Consider the following 17,359-nt stretch of genomic DNA (forward strand, 5'->3'; position numbering starts at 1 on the left):
CGCTCACAATCTGTTTGATCTACTGCCCTCTGGGAAGAGGTACAGAAGCCTGCCCTCAAGACTACCAGACTCACCAACAGCTTCATACACCAAGCTGTAAGGATGCTGAACTCTCTCCTCCTCTCCCCCTCCACCCCTCAGCTACATAACATCCTGGACATTGGACCCAAAATGGCCACCTGCACTACTCCACTTGCACACTTACACACTTGTACACTTTACAACTTGGTGTTGTTGTCCTGAAAACACAACACTTCTGCTGCTCTTACATAACTTGCACCACTATGCCACTTTTCTTTATTACTTAGGTCAAACAGAACTACCCAAGCCTTTTATTGGCCTGACTTTGCACTAGTATTTTATTGACTGTCTATGCAATAATTTCAACCAAATTTTGCTGCTCTTATTTTTTTTCATTATTATATGTGCCCTCTTATTTACTTATTTACTTACTTTTTTGTTTACTTGAATGTTATGTTTGCCTGTGGACTTAAATTGGTAAAATATGTCTTGTCTTCACCGTGGGATAGTGAGAAACGTAATTTCGATCTCTTTGTATGTCTGGAACATGTGAAGAAATTGACAATAAAGCTGACTTTGACTTTGACAGAAAGGAGACACACACACACACCATACAAACTCACTTCAGGAGGACTACAGAACCAGAGGCCCATTTCAAACCCAACCTACATTAGTCATCCGTCTAATAAACATATCTTTTCATTACATTGTGTCTGTGTGTGTGTCTGTGTTTGTGTGTTTCACACCATGCAGTGGACTTTCTCATATGCGTACTGAAGGACTCAGTACTACACATATACTACACAGGCTTCAGGAGTTTGAAATAAAAAAAAAACGTTTATTGTGTCGTCCAGTGGAAGTCACACATCGACCGTTACATTAGAGAACTTCACTTTACATAATCATGTCATAACATCAGCACATTGCCCGACGCCACCAGGCCACTCTGCGTCAGGAGAGGGGTCAGCTCTGAGCACTTCACCAATTGGCTGCGGCTACTCAGTGATGTCATCATACAATCTTCACATAGACGTCTGGACGTTGGATTAGGACGCAAGCCAAACTTCAGCAATAATGAAGGACTGCAGAGAGAGAGTGTGTGTGTGTGGACACTGAAGATGAGGCCTCCCATGGCATTAGTGTCACCTGCTGAGCATGTCCACTAGGGGGCAGAGCTGAGATGTTGGGTCACTCCCTCTCCTCCACCAACCTGCTACTTTATGTTCCCCAATGATAAGCTGAAACACACACACACACACACACACACACACACACACACACACACACACACACACACACACACACACACACACACACACACAAACACATAAATAAACATGTTACAGATTGTGTGAAGGAGTCTTTGTGTCCTACAGAGTATGTGATGTGTGATAGCAATAATTTTAGGGTTTCAATTACTTAGTTTTAGTTAGCCATGTGGCCCCTTTTGGCATTAAACAAGACACCCTCCCCTCCCCCAATGAAATGCTAATGTACTGGATCCAAGGGCCATCAGATCCACAAGACAAAGGATGTTACCTTGCTATAATGTTTCCATGTGTCATGAAATGTAAATATATTCATGTTTGGTATCATTGTAATAGTCTCAGTAGAAGGATTGTAATGATTTGATAATGAGAATGTTTGGAACATTCTATAAGTGATATTTCTGATATATAAGATATCTCTCCTCATGCTGTTCAGATAAGAATGCATAGGTGTTTAACCCATACAAAAGTGACTTAACTTGCATTGTTTGTCAGAAGAACAAGATGGAGAACTGAGGAAGAGAGGTTGATCCAACAGAGGCCATGGCCTACATAGACCATAGACCATTTTTTACCTGATTCCTGAGTGTTCCTGAAGTTTGCCAGTCTAAGTTAATATTAAGTAATTATTCACCACAATTACTTTCATGTGTGACTGTATGACTGTGTGTGTGCATGTGTGTGTGCATTTGTGTGTGTGAGGGAGAGAGAGAGTGAAAGAGATCCAGTTTACAAAAGATCAAAGACAGCATAACAGACTGACCTACAAAAACAGCCTCACTAAAAATGGTTACTTTGAACACTCACACACCACAATCAAGGCAAGACATCACACATCTGACACACAAGCTGTTTCACACACTTCAATCAAGACAAGCCATCACACACCTGACACGCGAGCTGTTACACATTTCAATCAAGGCAAGCCATCACACACCTGACACACGAGCTGTTTCACACATTTCAATCAAGGCAAGCCATCACACACCTGACACTCAAGCTGTTTCACACACACTCTGAAGGCTGACTGTGACTTGCACTCAGTTAGACTTTCACAAACACATATCATCCGCTTGCTTCTTTGATCTGGTAGCTGCGAACCTTTTTGAAGAATCCATGAAGCGGCTTTAATGGTGGAATCAGTTTGGCATTGGCAGAAAGGCCTCCCACATTTCTATGAACATTGTGGGAGTTAGGAGGAATGACTGTCGCTCGCGGGATTCTTTCACACAAGCTTACGTCACAGACCACTTGGAGGTACAAACAATACCAGAAATTTGGTTGGAGTGATTAACGTCAAAAAATCTAGACTGGAGTGAGTCAACATTTGACACCTCCGATATGTTTAGTGTTCAAAAGACGTTGAATAGCCTGTTATAGTTATCAAAATGATAGCCAAGGCCATTTAATTATACAAATTAACATGATAAAATACATTAATAACTCATGAGCCAGCTCCTTACTATGTGATCTCCATGGTGATGCAGCATTTGTTTGCACCTCCAACAGCATGGCGTACCTAGTAACCGCCTGGTTACCTCCCACAAATGCACATATGTTTGTGTGAAAGAATTAGCTTGTAGACACTGACTGCGACTCTGGTTTGGGCAGCACATCATTTCCATAGACTTGGGTGAGGGACTCTGGTTTGGGATCACATTATTTCCATAGACTTGGTTGAGGGACTCTGGTTTGGGATCACATAATTTCCATAGACTTGGTTGAGGGACTCTGGTTTGGGATCACATAATTTCCATAGACTTGGTTGAGGGACTCTGGTTTGGGATCACATAATTTCCATACACTTGGGTGAGGGACTCTGGTTTGGGCAGCACATCATTTCCATAGACTTGGGTGAGGGACTCTGGTTTGGGATCACATAATTTCCATAGACTTGGTTGAGGGACTCTGGTTTGGGATCACATAATTTCCATACACTTGGGTGAGGGACTCTGGTTTGGGCAGCACATCATTTCCATAGACTTGGGTGAGGGACTCTGGTTTGGGCAGCACATCATTTCCATACACTTGGGTGAGGGACTCTGGTTTGGGCAGCACATCATTTCCATAGACTTGGGTGAGGGACTCTGGTTTGGGCAGCACATCATTTCCATAGACTTGGGTGAGGGACTCTGGTTTGGGATCACATCATTTAGACATAGACATTGGGTGAGGGACTCTGGTTTGGGCACACACTTTGAGGGACACATAATTTCCATATAGACTTGGGTGAGGGACTCTGGTTTGGGATCACATCCCTCCATAGGCTTTGAGGGACTTGGTTTGGGCAGCCATACACACTTGGGTGAGGGACTCTGGTTTGGGCAGCACATCATCTCCATACACCTTGGGTGAGGGACTCTGGGTTTGGGGGCAGCACATCATCTCCATAGGCTTTTGGGTGGGTGAGGGACTCTGGTTTGGGAGCACATCATCTCCATAGGCTTGGCCATACACTTGGGTGAGGGACTCTGGTTTGGGATCACATAACTTTCCATACACATTGACTTGGTGAGGGACTCTGGTTTGGGCAGCACATCATCTCCATCATTTCCATACACTTGGGTGAGGGGACTCTGGTTTGGGCAGCACATCCTCTCCATAGGCTTGGGTGAGGGACTCTGGTTTGGGCAGCACATCATCTCCATACACTTGGGTGAGGGACTCTGGTTTGGGCAGCACATCATCTCCATAGCCTTGGGTGAGGGACTCTGGTTTGGGCAGCACATCATTTCCATACACTTGGGTGAGGGACTCTGGTTTGGGCAGCACATCATCTCCATAGCCTTGGGTGAGGGACTCTGGTTTGGGCAGCACATAATTTCCATAGCCTTGGGTGAGGGACTCTGGTTTGGGCAGCACATCATCTCCATAGGCTTGGTTCGAGCTTGCTGCCAGGCCTCCACTTCCTAACAGCTCCTGATGTCTGCATTTCTGCATTGGCTTTGTACTGCATTTTGTTGGCTTTGTACTTGTACTCTGCACAATGACAATACAATTGAATCTAATCTATTCTAATCTAATGTTACCCAAAGGGGCTGGAGGGCAGTTATTTGCCCCGGGCACCACCCCTGGTAGCCCCCCCAGTCGCTGTGCTGCCCGGGTGGTCACTGTGCATGTAACTGTCCTGCAGGTAGTCGTCCAGGTGATGACACCCCTCACCTTTCACACACACTTTTTACGCTGCCTTGACACACATCTTCCTGAAACTAATACACATGTGCAGTCACAGTAAGCTTCAATTTTTCGCCGGCATCTTGAATTTAGTCTCGATAAGTCGAGCGATGAGTACGGATGAACAGGTATGATAAGGGATCCATAATTTTGTGGAAATGCATGGATTCCAGTTGCTGCTACTGAAAGCAACTGGAATCCATGCATTTCCACGGAATTATTTTTGGAATCTGATCCCTTATCATACCTGTTCATTCATACTGCCGCCGACTTTATCGTGACTAAATTCAAGATGCCGGCGAACCGTAAACTTCCTGAAGGTACTGTCTGTATAAATCATCTTGTAAATAAACTACCAGTGCTTTTTCAAAGTTCTTAATGTCTTCTTTTAAATGTCAGGGCCCTCGGAAGTCTACCAATGAAGTGGGGAGCTACTTTGAGCCTCGTAAATGGTGTAAAACAGTGATTTATTTGCATGGCTAGGCCGATGCCCGAGGCACCCCCATTGAAAACCTGTTGGTAGCATCGGCTAACTAGGGACAGATTTCGGAGTGCAGGGGACAAGCCGAGATGAGCTATGAGACAAAAGTTCACACTCGGGCTACAGGTATGAAGGATAAAGGTGTTTGAACTACAGGTATTAAAGCTTAAAGATGCCCTGCCACACGTATTTCATTACTTTGTGGTAATGTCTGAAGTTCTACCATGGACTCTAACATTTTTTGTTGAAAACATGCCTTGGTTACCTTGTTTCAAGCCATTCTAGCGTGGTATTGAAAGCCTGCATGAAGACTCAGCTCGATTTGCGCCAGTTCTCATTAATATTCAACGAGCTAAGCTGCTTGACTCTGATTGGCTAACAGCTAGTAGGTTTCGTCCATAACATGACAGCCATTATCAACTAATTTTAGCTTCATGGCATGAACTTAGCTTGGCTAGCGAGTGCTAGAATTGTCCAAATGTGCATAAATAAAAACTGCTAGGCTAGCGACTGCATTAAACCTGAATAACATAAGACTTTCTTGAGTTGACAGTTTTAGTTACGGACTGCACTGGTCGTAGACTGCCGCGATAGTAGCTGTTATCAACTAATTTTAGCTTCATGGCATGAACTTTGCTTGGCTAGCATTGTCCAAATGTGCATAAAAAAACCTGCTAGGCTAGCGAGTTCATTAAACCTGTATAACATAGCACTTCCTTGAGTTGACAATAACGTTTTACTTACGGGCACTGATCGTAGACTGCTGCGATGGTAGCCTACTGCTCCAGGCTTCAACGGCAACCTTTTTGCAAAGCCTGTAGCATTGTTCCAAAAAATAAACTGAAGCCTTTTGATCCTCAAGTCTGGGTTCTCGGGCAAAATGCATTGTTGAAGTTCTATTCGTGCATAGCGCACAAGTCCGTTGACATTCAGCCATCCTTGCATAGGCCTACTAAACTGTCACAGAGCTAAACTAATTTTGTGGGCAAGGTCTCAAATGGGCGAGCTCATGAATAGTAATGAGCTCATCAATTCCACGTCAATCTGAAGAGCTTTTGCAATTGGCCTGATTTCTCTGCTTATTTATTTTCAGTGGCTAGAGCTGACGGAGGAGGTAGCTGTTTATTTTCACATTCACGACATAGCACAAACACATATGGACCTCACATGTTAAAAAAAATGCAAGTAAAGACGGTTTTGTGTGGCAGGGCACCTTTAAGGCGTTTGGGGTACACATACGAAGGAGTTCAGGTGTTTGGGCTACAGGTATGAAGGCTTAGGCTGAATCCCAAAGTGAGCCCTGAGGACTAAGGACTAAAGGCTCACAGACTTAATTGATCTCAGGTGTTAAGTGAGTGAGTGTGTGAGGCCACATGGGCTCAGATAGGTATAAATGGGATTGGGACAGCACTTCACAAGATCATACGTTACCTTGGCAATGTTTAATAACAAAGATGTTGCTGACACGTTCCGTGGTCCTGTTGTTTACCTTTGTAATTTCCGGATTGCCCTATGGTTTCCGTGGTAAACGTCACAACGTTTTGAACTGTGGGTAATTCCCTTTGGTGAAGTCTGCACTGATGCAGACTCACGAAAAGGGCTCGGTACATTAACACACACTCATCTGTGTCATGTCTTCCTGAACACGTGTTTGGTGTCAGGAGACATGAGTAACTGCTGTTTAGGTAGGCTAGGCTTACTATTAGTAGTAGTAGTACACTGTAGTACACTGTACACATAGTGGAACACTAAGTTCTCATAGCACACACAACAGACATAACGCACTTACACAAGCACACACACACACAGAAAACTAAGAGCACCCTGTGTACCAGCACTACAGAACACATTGTACCTCTCATATCTACTTCCTGTGTTTACACATATAGCTGACAACTTCCTGTCATAACATACACATCTCTAACCGCTTCCTGTTCTGTGTCTGGGCAGATGGTATAGATGCTATAAGTAGGATGCACCCAGGAAGTCACAGCTGATTGGTGGAGGGGATTTGAGTGACAGGGTTATAACTACTAACGTTGCTGTGATGTGTGAGAGGAAATTGGCACTGTGTGCAGATGCACACACTCACACACTCACACACACTCACACACTTACACACACTAAGGCACAGGCACAGAAACACATTAAAGACTCACTTATTAAAACCTTGGTCTTGAAGATTCAGCACTAGACTGTCTGCATTCAGGTACACTCTGTTCTGGGACGATGCAACCTGGAACACGGAACAACACAGAATTCATTGTGGTGCCACACTCAAAATAGCCGTTTAGAGGTCAACGTGTTATTTTAGTGGCTGAACGTGACATGGTCTGGAGGAGTATGTCTGATGTCTGTGTGTGTGTGTGTGTGTGTGTGTGTGTGTGTGTGTGTGTGTGTGTGTGATGTTTGTTATGTGTGATGACATTTAGTTCAGCCCTTTCGGTTTAGTGTTTGAGTGTGTATGTGATTCACAGCAGTTTAGTCTCCTACCGTCTTGGCGATGTTCTGGGCCGCTCGGATTCGCCTCAGTTTCAGGTAGCCAGGATTCTTTGTGACCGCCTCTCCTAACTGGACACACACACACACACACACACACACACACACACACACACACAGTGTTTTTCTGAACAAGGAGAGGACACTGCCAGGCTGAGGGAGAACAGCATTGTCATAATAGTGACGTGACATATTAAACACTTTCTTGCACTTTCTTGTATACTGTGTTTGTGTGTAGTGCGGTCTCTAACCAATTTGGCTGCCTCAGCCTCTCCCTCGGCTTGGATGATCTTCTGTCTCTGGTCCTGTTTGGCCTTCTCCACAAAGAACTGGGCTCTCTGCGCCTCCTGCTGGGCTGCACACACACACACACACACACACACACACACACACACACACAAACACATTCATACATTAGTACAGATAACTCCACATTTCCTCATTCAGCACACACATGCGCACACACACAGACACACACACACACACACACATATTAGTACAGATAACACACTCCACATTTCCTCATTTAGCCACACACACACACACACACACACACACACTAGTACAGATAACACACTCCGCATTCTCTCATTTAGCGCCCACACACACACATTAGCACAGGTAACATACTTCATATTACCTCATTTAGTATACACACACACACAATCAAACACTATCACTGATAACACACATAAAATTCACTCATAACATTAGCATAATGGTAATACATTAACATGCACACATCATTAGACAGAAATGGAAGACAGACAGACACAGACAGACACACACAGACAGGCTGTGTCTCAAACCGCATACTTGCCTGGCCTCTATGGCTGAAGCTTAGCTCAGAGATAGCCATGTCATCCATCCCCTCTCGCTCACACACACACACACACACACACACACACACACACACACACACACACAGACAGACACACACAGACACACACAGACACACAGGTGCATACCAACTTGCTTGGCCTCCACTGCTGCAGTATACTCTCTGCTGAAGCTTAGCTCAGTGATGGCCACGTCATCCAGGATGATGTTGAAGTCTTTGGCTCTCTCAAACAGCTCCCGGCGAATCAGCAGCGACACCTACACGCCAGAGTTTACGTTAGTGCAGCAGCGACACCTACATGCCAGAGGTTACGTTATTGGCTCTCTCAAACAGCTCCCGGTGAATTAGCAACGACACCTACACGCCAGAGTTTACGTTAGTCGGCTCCACACCAGAGTTTACGTTAGTGGGCTGCACACCAGAGTTTACGTTATTGGCTGGTTTCATGTGTGGTTGTCAGGCAGAAAAAAATATAAACGGACAATGTGCTAAATCAATGCATCAATAACATTAAATAAGCTAATATTGCAACATCCCAAGACAACTTGGCCTGTAAAAAGTATATTTTTTTGTTTTCAACACAAGCAGCAGAGTACTTTCATTCTTTGAAGTTGTGCCTAATTTACTTCAATAATTTCAAGTTATTTGGACAATTCAGTTCAGTTTAGTTTTTATTTGTCATTGTTACAGGATAACAACGAAATGTTGTTAGAGCAGAAACAGACAGGCATATAGTTTGAAGATGTTCCCCATTTGCCTTATATCAATTTACATCCCCATGAATCACCCATTACTTTGTACCTAATTAACTCCCCATAAATACCTCCTAGAAAACCCCATAACGTGCCATGTCCAGTAAAGTGCTTGGTGCAATAATTAATAAATCTAATAGAGTTAAGGTTGTTGGAGTGTTTTTGCAGCAATGCAAAGTCCAGGTCACAGGTATTGGGGGGTGTATGGACAGAGGCATTATGTCACAGAGGGATGTCCGATGGGGAGTGTGTGTGTGTGGTGGGGGGAGGGGGGCCGACTGTCCACTGAGCAGTCTGACTGCATGGGTGTAATAGACTGTCGGCCAGCCTGCTGGTTTTGGCCCTGATGGACCTATATCTTCTCCCAGAGGGCAGTGGTTGGAAGAGGTGGTGGTTCATTGCTATTTCCTACAGTATATGGACCATTCCTATTTTCTGGGAGCAATCCAGGGCAATGAAAAACACATCACGTCTGCCCATCAATCTGTTTACCATGTTGTTAGTCGCTTTGGTTAAAAATGCGTCAGCATGTAATGTAATGTAATGTAATCTAAAATCTTCAGTACAGGTCTGTGACCACTCTCACACAAGCCTGCATGACAGTTCATCACAGCTGGTTCACTGTTATTTCCACTGGGAGTGAGAGTGAGGGGCTATGATTGCACTGCGGTGAACTTGTACAAACAGCGATATCGTGTCTGTCTTTAAGCTCACGTCAGCTCGGCCGATGTTATCCGAGTTTGTGTAGCATTTGCAGTGTTTCCCACAGAATTGAATTCCATTTGTGGTGGTTGGTTTGCAGAATTAACTTAAATACAACAGTTTCTAAAAAATTAGCACAGCATGGTTATGATGCTAACCAGATTTAAGCACAATTTAGTACAACCTGGAAAATCATTGTGTGGTGGTCAATGTTGATATTGTGGTGGGCCGCCACAAATAAGTCAATGTATGGGAAACACTGATTTATCTTACTGTTGTAGGCTACAGCCCATATTATATCAATTCTCAATGTAAACGAGTTAATTTGTGCTGACTACGTTTAATAAATTCCATTTTTGATGTTTGTGTTTTGCGTGTAAGCAATTATATTGCTATTTAAAACATGCGTTCAGCAGTGACTAGATCTCCATCAATAAGACGTGCTGCACACACACACACACACCTGCCTGTGCCCTCTGAGTGATGAGCTGGGAAGCGTCAGCACGCACACACACACACCCGCACTCCATGAGTGATGACCTTGGAGGCGTCAGCACGCACGCACACACACACCTGCACTCCATGAGTGATGACCTTGGAGGCGTCACTGCCCTCTGGGAGAAGATATAGGTCCATCAGGGCCAAAACCAGCAGGCTGGCCGACAGTCTATTACACCCATGCAGTCAGACTGCTCAGTGGACAGTCTGCCGCCGCCCCCACCACACACACACACACACACATACACATACACACACACCTGCGCTCTCTGAGTGATGAGCTGGGAAGCGTTGAATTTGGCTACGACGCTCTTGAGGACTTCGTTGACGATGGAGGGAAGCACGCGCTCATCGTAGTCTTTGCCCAGATGCTGGTACAGAGTCGGCAGGTTGGACGCCACTGGACGGGACAGCACACGCAGCGCAATATTCACCATCTGCAGGTCTACACACACACACACACACACGGTTAAATAACACAACACACAGCGCAATATTTATCATCTGCAAGTCTACACACACACACACACACACAGTTATAATAACACAACACGCAGCGCAATATTCACCATCTGCAGGTCTACACACACACACACACACGGTTAAATAACACAACACACAGCCTAATATTCACCATCTGCAGGTCTACACACACGGTTAAAATTACAACACACAGCGCAACATTCACCATCTACACACACACACACACACACAGTTAAAATAACACACCACACAGCGCAATATTTACCATCTGCAGGTCTACACACACACAAACATGCACACTGCTAAAATAACACAACACACAGAGAAATATTCACCATCTACACGTCTACAGACAGACACACACACACACACACACACACACAGGGTTAAAATAACACACCACACAGCATTATATTCACCATCTGCAGGTCTACACACATGATTAATATAACATGCCGCAAAGCATAATTTTTAAAGACTCATTGTGTTAGGTTTCTTTTGTCGTTTTGGCAAGTAGCCGTGTAATAAGCGGGATATTGTATTGTCCGCCGGTAATTATCTCCGCTGCGCGTCGGAGTTCTGTTCTCCCTGTCGGGACTTATTTTCTGATAATTACCGGCGGACAATACATTATCCCTTACTTAAAGGAACCATATGTAAGATTGTAGGCATCCCTAACACACACAGAGGGTTAACATAATTCGCCATCTACAGGTCTACACACACACACACACACAGATTCAGTGCTACATCCCCTAAACAGTAGCGTAGCCTAGTGACCGACCCAACCCCCACCTTTGCTTCCTGTGAGAGAAGAGATCTTCCTGGGCCGTGCTCTGATGTCATAGATGATGGGGTATTGGAACCAGGGTATCCTACAACACACAATACACACACAGCTTACTCATAGCTTACACACAGCTTACTCGTAGCTTAAACACAGCTTACTCATAGCTGTCATAGCGTACTCAGAGCTTACACACAGCTTACTCAGTGTTTTCCACAGAACTGGATTGTATTTATGGTGATATTGTTTCATATCACAACAGAAAATGCATTACTATAAAAAGACAACAGAAATGTGAAATACTGTATTTCTGATTATGTATTCATGCACAGCACACACTATGCAGACATAGTTTACTATTACTATTACATCATATGTGCCAATGCCTCTACGCTTGCTGATGCCCTGATTGAAATGAGACCCGTTTTCCTAAAATTGAAATTTTCTCCACATCTCTCTCTCTCTCTCTCTCTCTCTCTCTCTCTCTCTCTCTCTCTCTCTCTCTCTCTCTCTCTCTCTCTCTCTCTCTCTCTCTCTCTCTCTCTCTCTCTCTCTCTCTCTCTCTCTCTCTCTCTCTCTCTCTCTCTCTCTCTCTCTCACACACACACACAAATGTGCAGTGTGGGCGGCCATACTGGGCGAGATCAGTCGTAAATATGGCGGTGTTCTATTTGATAGTGACGTAGGTGGCTCCTATGAATTGCCATGTGCCCCTAATTCTACACGTCTCCGTGTTTGCTGTCCGTCTCAGCACTAGCTGCTCTCCCAGAGCAGGGGCGTTTTTCAAAACCATAGTTGCTAACTAAGTTAGCAACTTTGTTGGTTGCAATGCAATTTCCCATTGCCAACCAACTAAGTTGCTAATAGGTTAGCAACTATGGTTTTGGGAAACGGGGTGCAGGTTAGTTGCTGTACTCCTCCTCCTCCTCCAACAGCTCTACCTTTCTGTCTCCTGCTGCTTCATCTGGTGGCAGCACCGGTAGAAGCCTGGAGATATTGGAAACAAAGTAGCCTAATTGGGTAGCTTATCACAGTCTACTGATTGGACTGTACAGTTCTCCACGTGTAGTCTAATTGGGTAGCTTATCACAGTCTACTGGTTGGACTGTAGTTTCTCCACGTGTAGTCTAATTGGGTAGCCTATCACAGTCTACTGGTTGGACTGTAGTTTCTCCACGTGTAGTCTAATTGGGTAGCCTATCACAGTCTACTGGTTGGACTGTAGTTTCTCCACGTGTAGTCTAATTGGGTAGCCTATCATAGTCCACTGGTTGGACAGTACAGTTTCTCCAGGTGTGTTTATGTTTCATACTAATACTTTATCTCCTTGAGACAAGCGCCTTTGAGTCTTGGAAGAGACTTTTCCTTATACATCGGGATTAAGCAAACTTTCCATGTCTGAGGCAATAAAATAGTACCCTATATTTATACTTGCCCTGCATGAGCAGCCGATATTGACAAGTACCTGTAATGTTTTTGCGTGCTAACCTCGACAGCCCAACAGTATTCTAACATTAACTTAGGGATACGACTTTTGTACTTGCTTGCACAAGACTTTGGTCTTCACAATTGACTATGTTTTGACAAGAGCTTTGCAGAGTTATCCTTTGAGAAATAAATGTTCAGTGTCTGGTGATGTTTATTGTTTTTTGTGTTAATATAACAGCAGACAATAAACAGACAAATTTGACCGAAAACAGTAAATTAAGAAAGTAAATTAGGGAATTAAGGGTAAATTAAGGCTGTCAGAACAAGTGTGATGGCATGCAGACAGACACCACACAATACAGTGGTGGGTGAATGTAAACAGTGTTTGTGCGTTTGTACCTGAAATGAAGACCTTCAGAGAGAACGGTGTCCATCTGCATCCCTCCGATTCTGTTGAAAACAATGGCCCTCTGACCACCCTCCACTGCGTGTGCACACACACACGCACACACGCACACACACACACACACACAGTGTTAGCTTCACAGTAAAGCTTTACTAGCCAGTAACTGAATCATTCTGAAAGTACCTGTGTATGTCTGAGTGTGCAGCCATTACAGGGGCCTGTATTACGAAGTGGGGTTAATGGCTTATCTGAGTAACTTGATCATGTGTTGCGTAACTTCCCGATTAACCCGTACTACGAAAGGTGGATAGGTTTTAACCGAGGTATGCTGCCATGGCAATTTACGCTGCATCTCAAACCTGCTCCGAGCAGATTATGTTCTTGGTTAACCCGAGGTTTCCGTTAACCACACCCTTTATAAGTACCACCCCTCCACTAACAATTTCTCGAGACAATGTCGGGCGCACCTGGATGATCCATAATGACATTGGAGCGCAAATCGTGAGGGGCTCTCTTCGCAGGGCGAGGGGTTTTAGAGACCGCCAGATACCCGGACTATATTTTCTATGAAGATATAGTTTGTCTGCCGAGGGAATTTGTTATATTTGTCAGATGATCTAGGCAGACGTCTCTAATGTCACCCATCATAGCAACGCGGACATTCATGTATTCCATCGGTGATGCTGAACATCTGAGCAAGAATACTGTATGTCCGAAAATAAATCGGACATAGGCCTACAGTATGCTGAACATAAGAACGCAAGAATAGCCTAAAATAAATCGGACATAGCCTACAGTAGGCCTAATAAATTTAAATTCCCATTTTAACAAACTTGTTGAATTGAATGTCATATTACTGTACCCTGCACATAAAGGCTACACATTTCCACAGCACCAGAATCCGACCGAATGCCTCCATCAACCCCTTCCATAATCGGCCTTCCACTATTATTTGTGATGGCCAACTCCTCTGCTACTGTAAAACACTTTGGTGCCTTACAGTAGTGTTCAAAGACACCTTTTTCTTGTTCACTGTAAAACAGAGGCAAGTGAAGGCTATAAGCATACTAGGCCTACATGTTTTTATAATTAAGAAATATTAATGCAAGCTATAACTATATAAACCTAGCCTACTATTCTGAATAATGTTTTTGTGTTTCATTTTCACCTGCTGCCATGTGCGTTTGGCAATGGTGTTGCATCTGAATTGTTCACAGGATTAGGTATAGACTAAATCAGTCAATGGAGGCTACTTAAACATTCAATTATCCTTATTACTGTAATATATATGCCCACTTCTGAATTGTGTTGCATCTGTAAGCCTTTCTTTGAACTCAAAATAGGCAATTTAATTATTTCAACTCATTTCAGACGTTCCGCAAGCTGTTAATCCTCCGTAACACATATTTGAAGAACATGTGGAAATAAAACTTTACTTTTAAGCATTTAGGCTACCCGAACTGCAATACGTACAGCCTTGTCTTGCTTTGTTTGCTGCCGATGTATATTTGATTTTTGTCGTAGAGTGAGTTTTAATTCCTCGTAACTTGTCACAATAGTTGTGCATTCCTAGTCCGTAAAATAAGGTGATCAAATCATCATTGAAATTGGTGACTTGGCTGCAACCTGCCCTTTTATGTGAGCACACAAACTCAATTAGGTTAACCCGGTTCAACAAATCAACTTCTTAATCAGCGTCGTGAGTACCGATTAACACCACTTATGATAACCAGGTTTTGTCAACCCGGTTTAACAAAGTAACCCTGGGTTACATCTGGGTAGTACAGGCCCCAGGTGTCCCTACCCCGCAAGGTAAAACACCAGGACCATCTCAAACACAATAACTATCCAACTGTGTAGGTGTGTGTATGTTTATGTGTGCGCATGTGTGAGTGTTGTGAGATGGGCATACTGGTGTGTGTGTTTGGTGAGACGGCAGTGTTTCCCACAGAATTGAATTCTATTTGTGGTGGTAGGTTTGCAGAATTAACCTGAATGCAACAGTTTTTAACAAATTAGTGCAGTGTGGTTATGATTCTAACCAGATTTAAGCACAATTTAGTACAACCAGGAAAATCATTGTGTGGTGGTCAATGTTGATATTGTGGTGGGCCGCCACAAATAAGTCAATGTAGGGAAACACTGGATGGGCATACCGGTGTAGGGGTGTGTGTGTGTGTGTGTGTGTGTGTGTGTGTGTGTGTGTGTCTAGTGAGTCGGCCATACTGGTGTGTGTGTGTGTTTAGTGTGCATACCACTGTGTGTGTGTGTGCATTTGGTGGGACGGGTATACCGGTGTGTGTGTGTGTGTCTAGTGAGACGGGCATACCCGTGTAGGTGGCCTCCTTGATGCCATACGCTAGTGCTCCAGCACCCAACAGCAGCTTCAGACCCGTTCCTGCGCCGCGCGGCCCGGCAGACATGCGACCCGCCAGGTCCCGCAGGTGCTGGACGAACCGCTGCAGTCAGAACAGCAGGATAATGTCAGTACGTCAGATATCACACACACAAACTCCCTCATAAACACACTCCTTTATGAGAGAAAGCGGAGCACAGTTTGAATTATTATTTATTTATTTATTTTTTTTGGGGGGGTCTGACCCTCTGATTAGGATCTAGACCCCCCAAAAAAAAAAAAACAACAGTAGGGGGGGGGGTATTATATAGTATATATAATATTCAGTGTTCAATATATTCTTAAGTAATGTAAATTGAATTTTTGTCCCTCTCAAACTGTGTTAAAATGGCTTGTTTAGCAGGCAAAATTTCTACATTTTCCAGGGGGAGAAACCACCTGAACCCCACTATATCGCATGCACACCCTCCATGCAGCGCATTATTCTACTGCTGAATCTTGTCAGTGTAAATGTCTAATGTAGGCTATTCATCCTCTATTAATGTACATGCACACCTGTGTGTGTTGATGTAGCCTACCTTAGTTACTATACTCGGGGTTCGATCTAATACATACACAAGTGTATTACACTCTTCACATTTGAGTTGTAAGGGGAAAAAACTGCCTTTTAATACGCACAGTTGTGCCATTCGAACTCTGGTGCTAAGTGCGCCATGGCACCATCTTGTGGTAAATCTAATTATGGTACCTGATAACCTCACATTTTCTGGAAGTTTCTACTGCTATTTCGTTCAGTATTAAAATATAGCGTTCATAATATATACCTAACACTGCCTCTGGGTCAAAGTGGAACTAGTAGGTGATCATTTCACCCAAAAAAGTTAAACGGAAAGCTCAGCTAACATGTGAAGACATCTGCCAATGACATTGACTATAGCGTTAGCAACACATCCAAGGCCATTGACGTAAGCTCGCTAGTACGCTAGTTTTTAGTTCATTTATGGAGTGAAAAAAGGGGTTGCGATGTGAACTGGGGTTAGATATTCCCTCTGAGAATCAAAACCAGCATGACAAGAACGCATTCTGCCACGGTTAAGCTTCCAAGCGCTAGCACAATCAAAAGGGACCACGGAGAGTCAAAGTTGAGAATATAAGCTAGTAGCTTGCCTCCAACCTGGTTGTGATAAGGTTAGCCAATATAAGGCAAATATTGCCAAAATAATAATGCATAACACGTTGACTGTCACCATGTTTGAATCAATTCAAACAGTAACCAAAGGCTAAACGTCAATATGAACTTCTACCGGCTACTGGCTAACGTCAGATTAGCATTTGTTCATTTGGTTACATTGGTGGTGTAACGCTGGCTAGCTATTTCTCAACCTAAACGTGCAAGTACTGAGAAAGCAGAGCCTTGCGTCTTATTGACACGTTATCTCCATTGAGCACATTGCATGTATTTTCATATAACACATCAGAGGACAAGTAACTGGCCTAAATGTCCTTTTGGAGTAAATCAGCTGAAATACTTACGTTAGGCTCTTTATTCGCCATGCTTGATCTGGAGTCCAAGGTCGCTCACTACAAACGTTAACTAATCGGCGCAACGGACGCTAGGCATGGTGGGAAATGTAGTGTAAAACCGCAATGTCGGTGCATAACC

At 43.9% G+C, this 17,359-nt stretch overlaps 1 protein-coding gene across 1 annotated transcript; it reads right to left on the reverse strand.

Annotated features, from left to right (window-relative positions):
* Positions 1 to 838: 838 nt before the first annotated feature.
* On the reverse strand, positions 839 to 17,332 carry phb2b (prohibitin 2b). The gene is made up of 10 exons (XM_048253215.1): positions 17,230 to 17,332; positions 15,670 to 15,799; positions 13,334 to 13,418; positions 11,515 to 11,594; positions 10,497 to 10,681; positions 8,412 to 8,541; positions 7,695 to 7,798; positions 7,438 to 7,515; positions 7,104 to 7,180; positions 839 to 1,259 (listed from the first exon to the last, which is right to left on the reverse strand). The coding sequence occupies exons 1-10, from the start codon at positions 17,248 to 17,250 to the stop codon at positions 1,235 to 1,237; spliced, it is 915 nt and encodes a 304-aa protein (XP_048109172.1). The 5' UTR covers positions 17,251 to 17,332; the 3' UTR covers positions 839 to 1,234.
* Between the last annotated feature and the right edge of the window lie 27 nt (positions 17,333 to 17,359).

Source organism: Alosa alosa, chromosome 9, assembly GCF_017589495.1.
Source record: "Alosa alosa isolate M-15738 ecotype Scorff River chromosome 9, AALO_Geno_1.1, whole genome shotgun sequence".
Taxonomy (NCBI): domain Eukaryota; kingdom Metazoa; phylum Chordata; class Actinopteri; order Clupeiformes; family Clupeidae; genus Alosa; species Alosa alosa.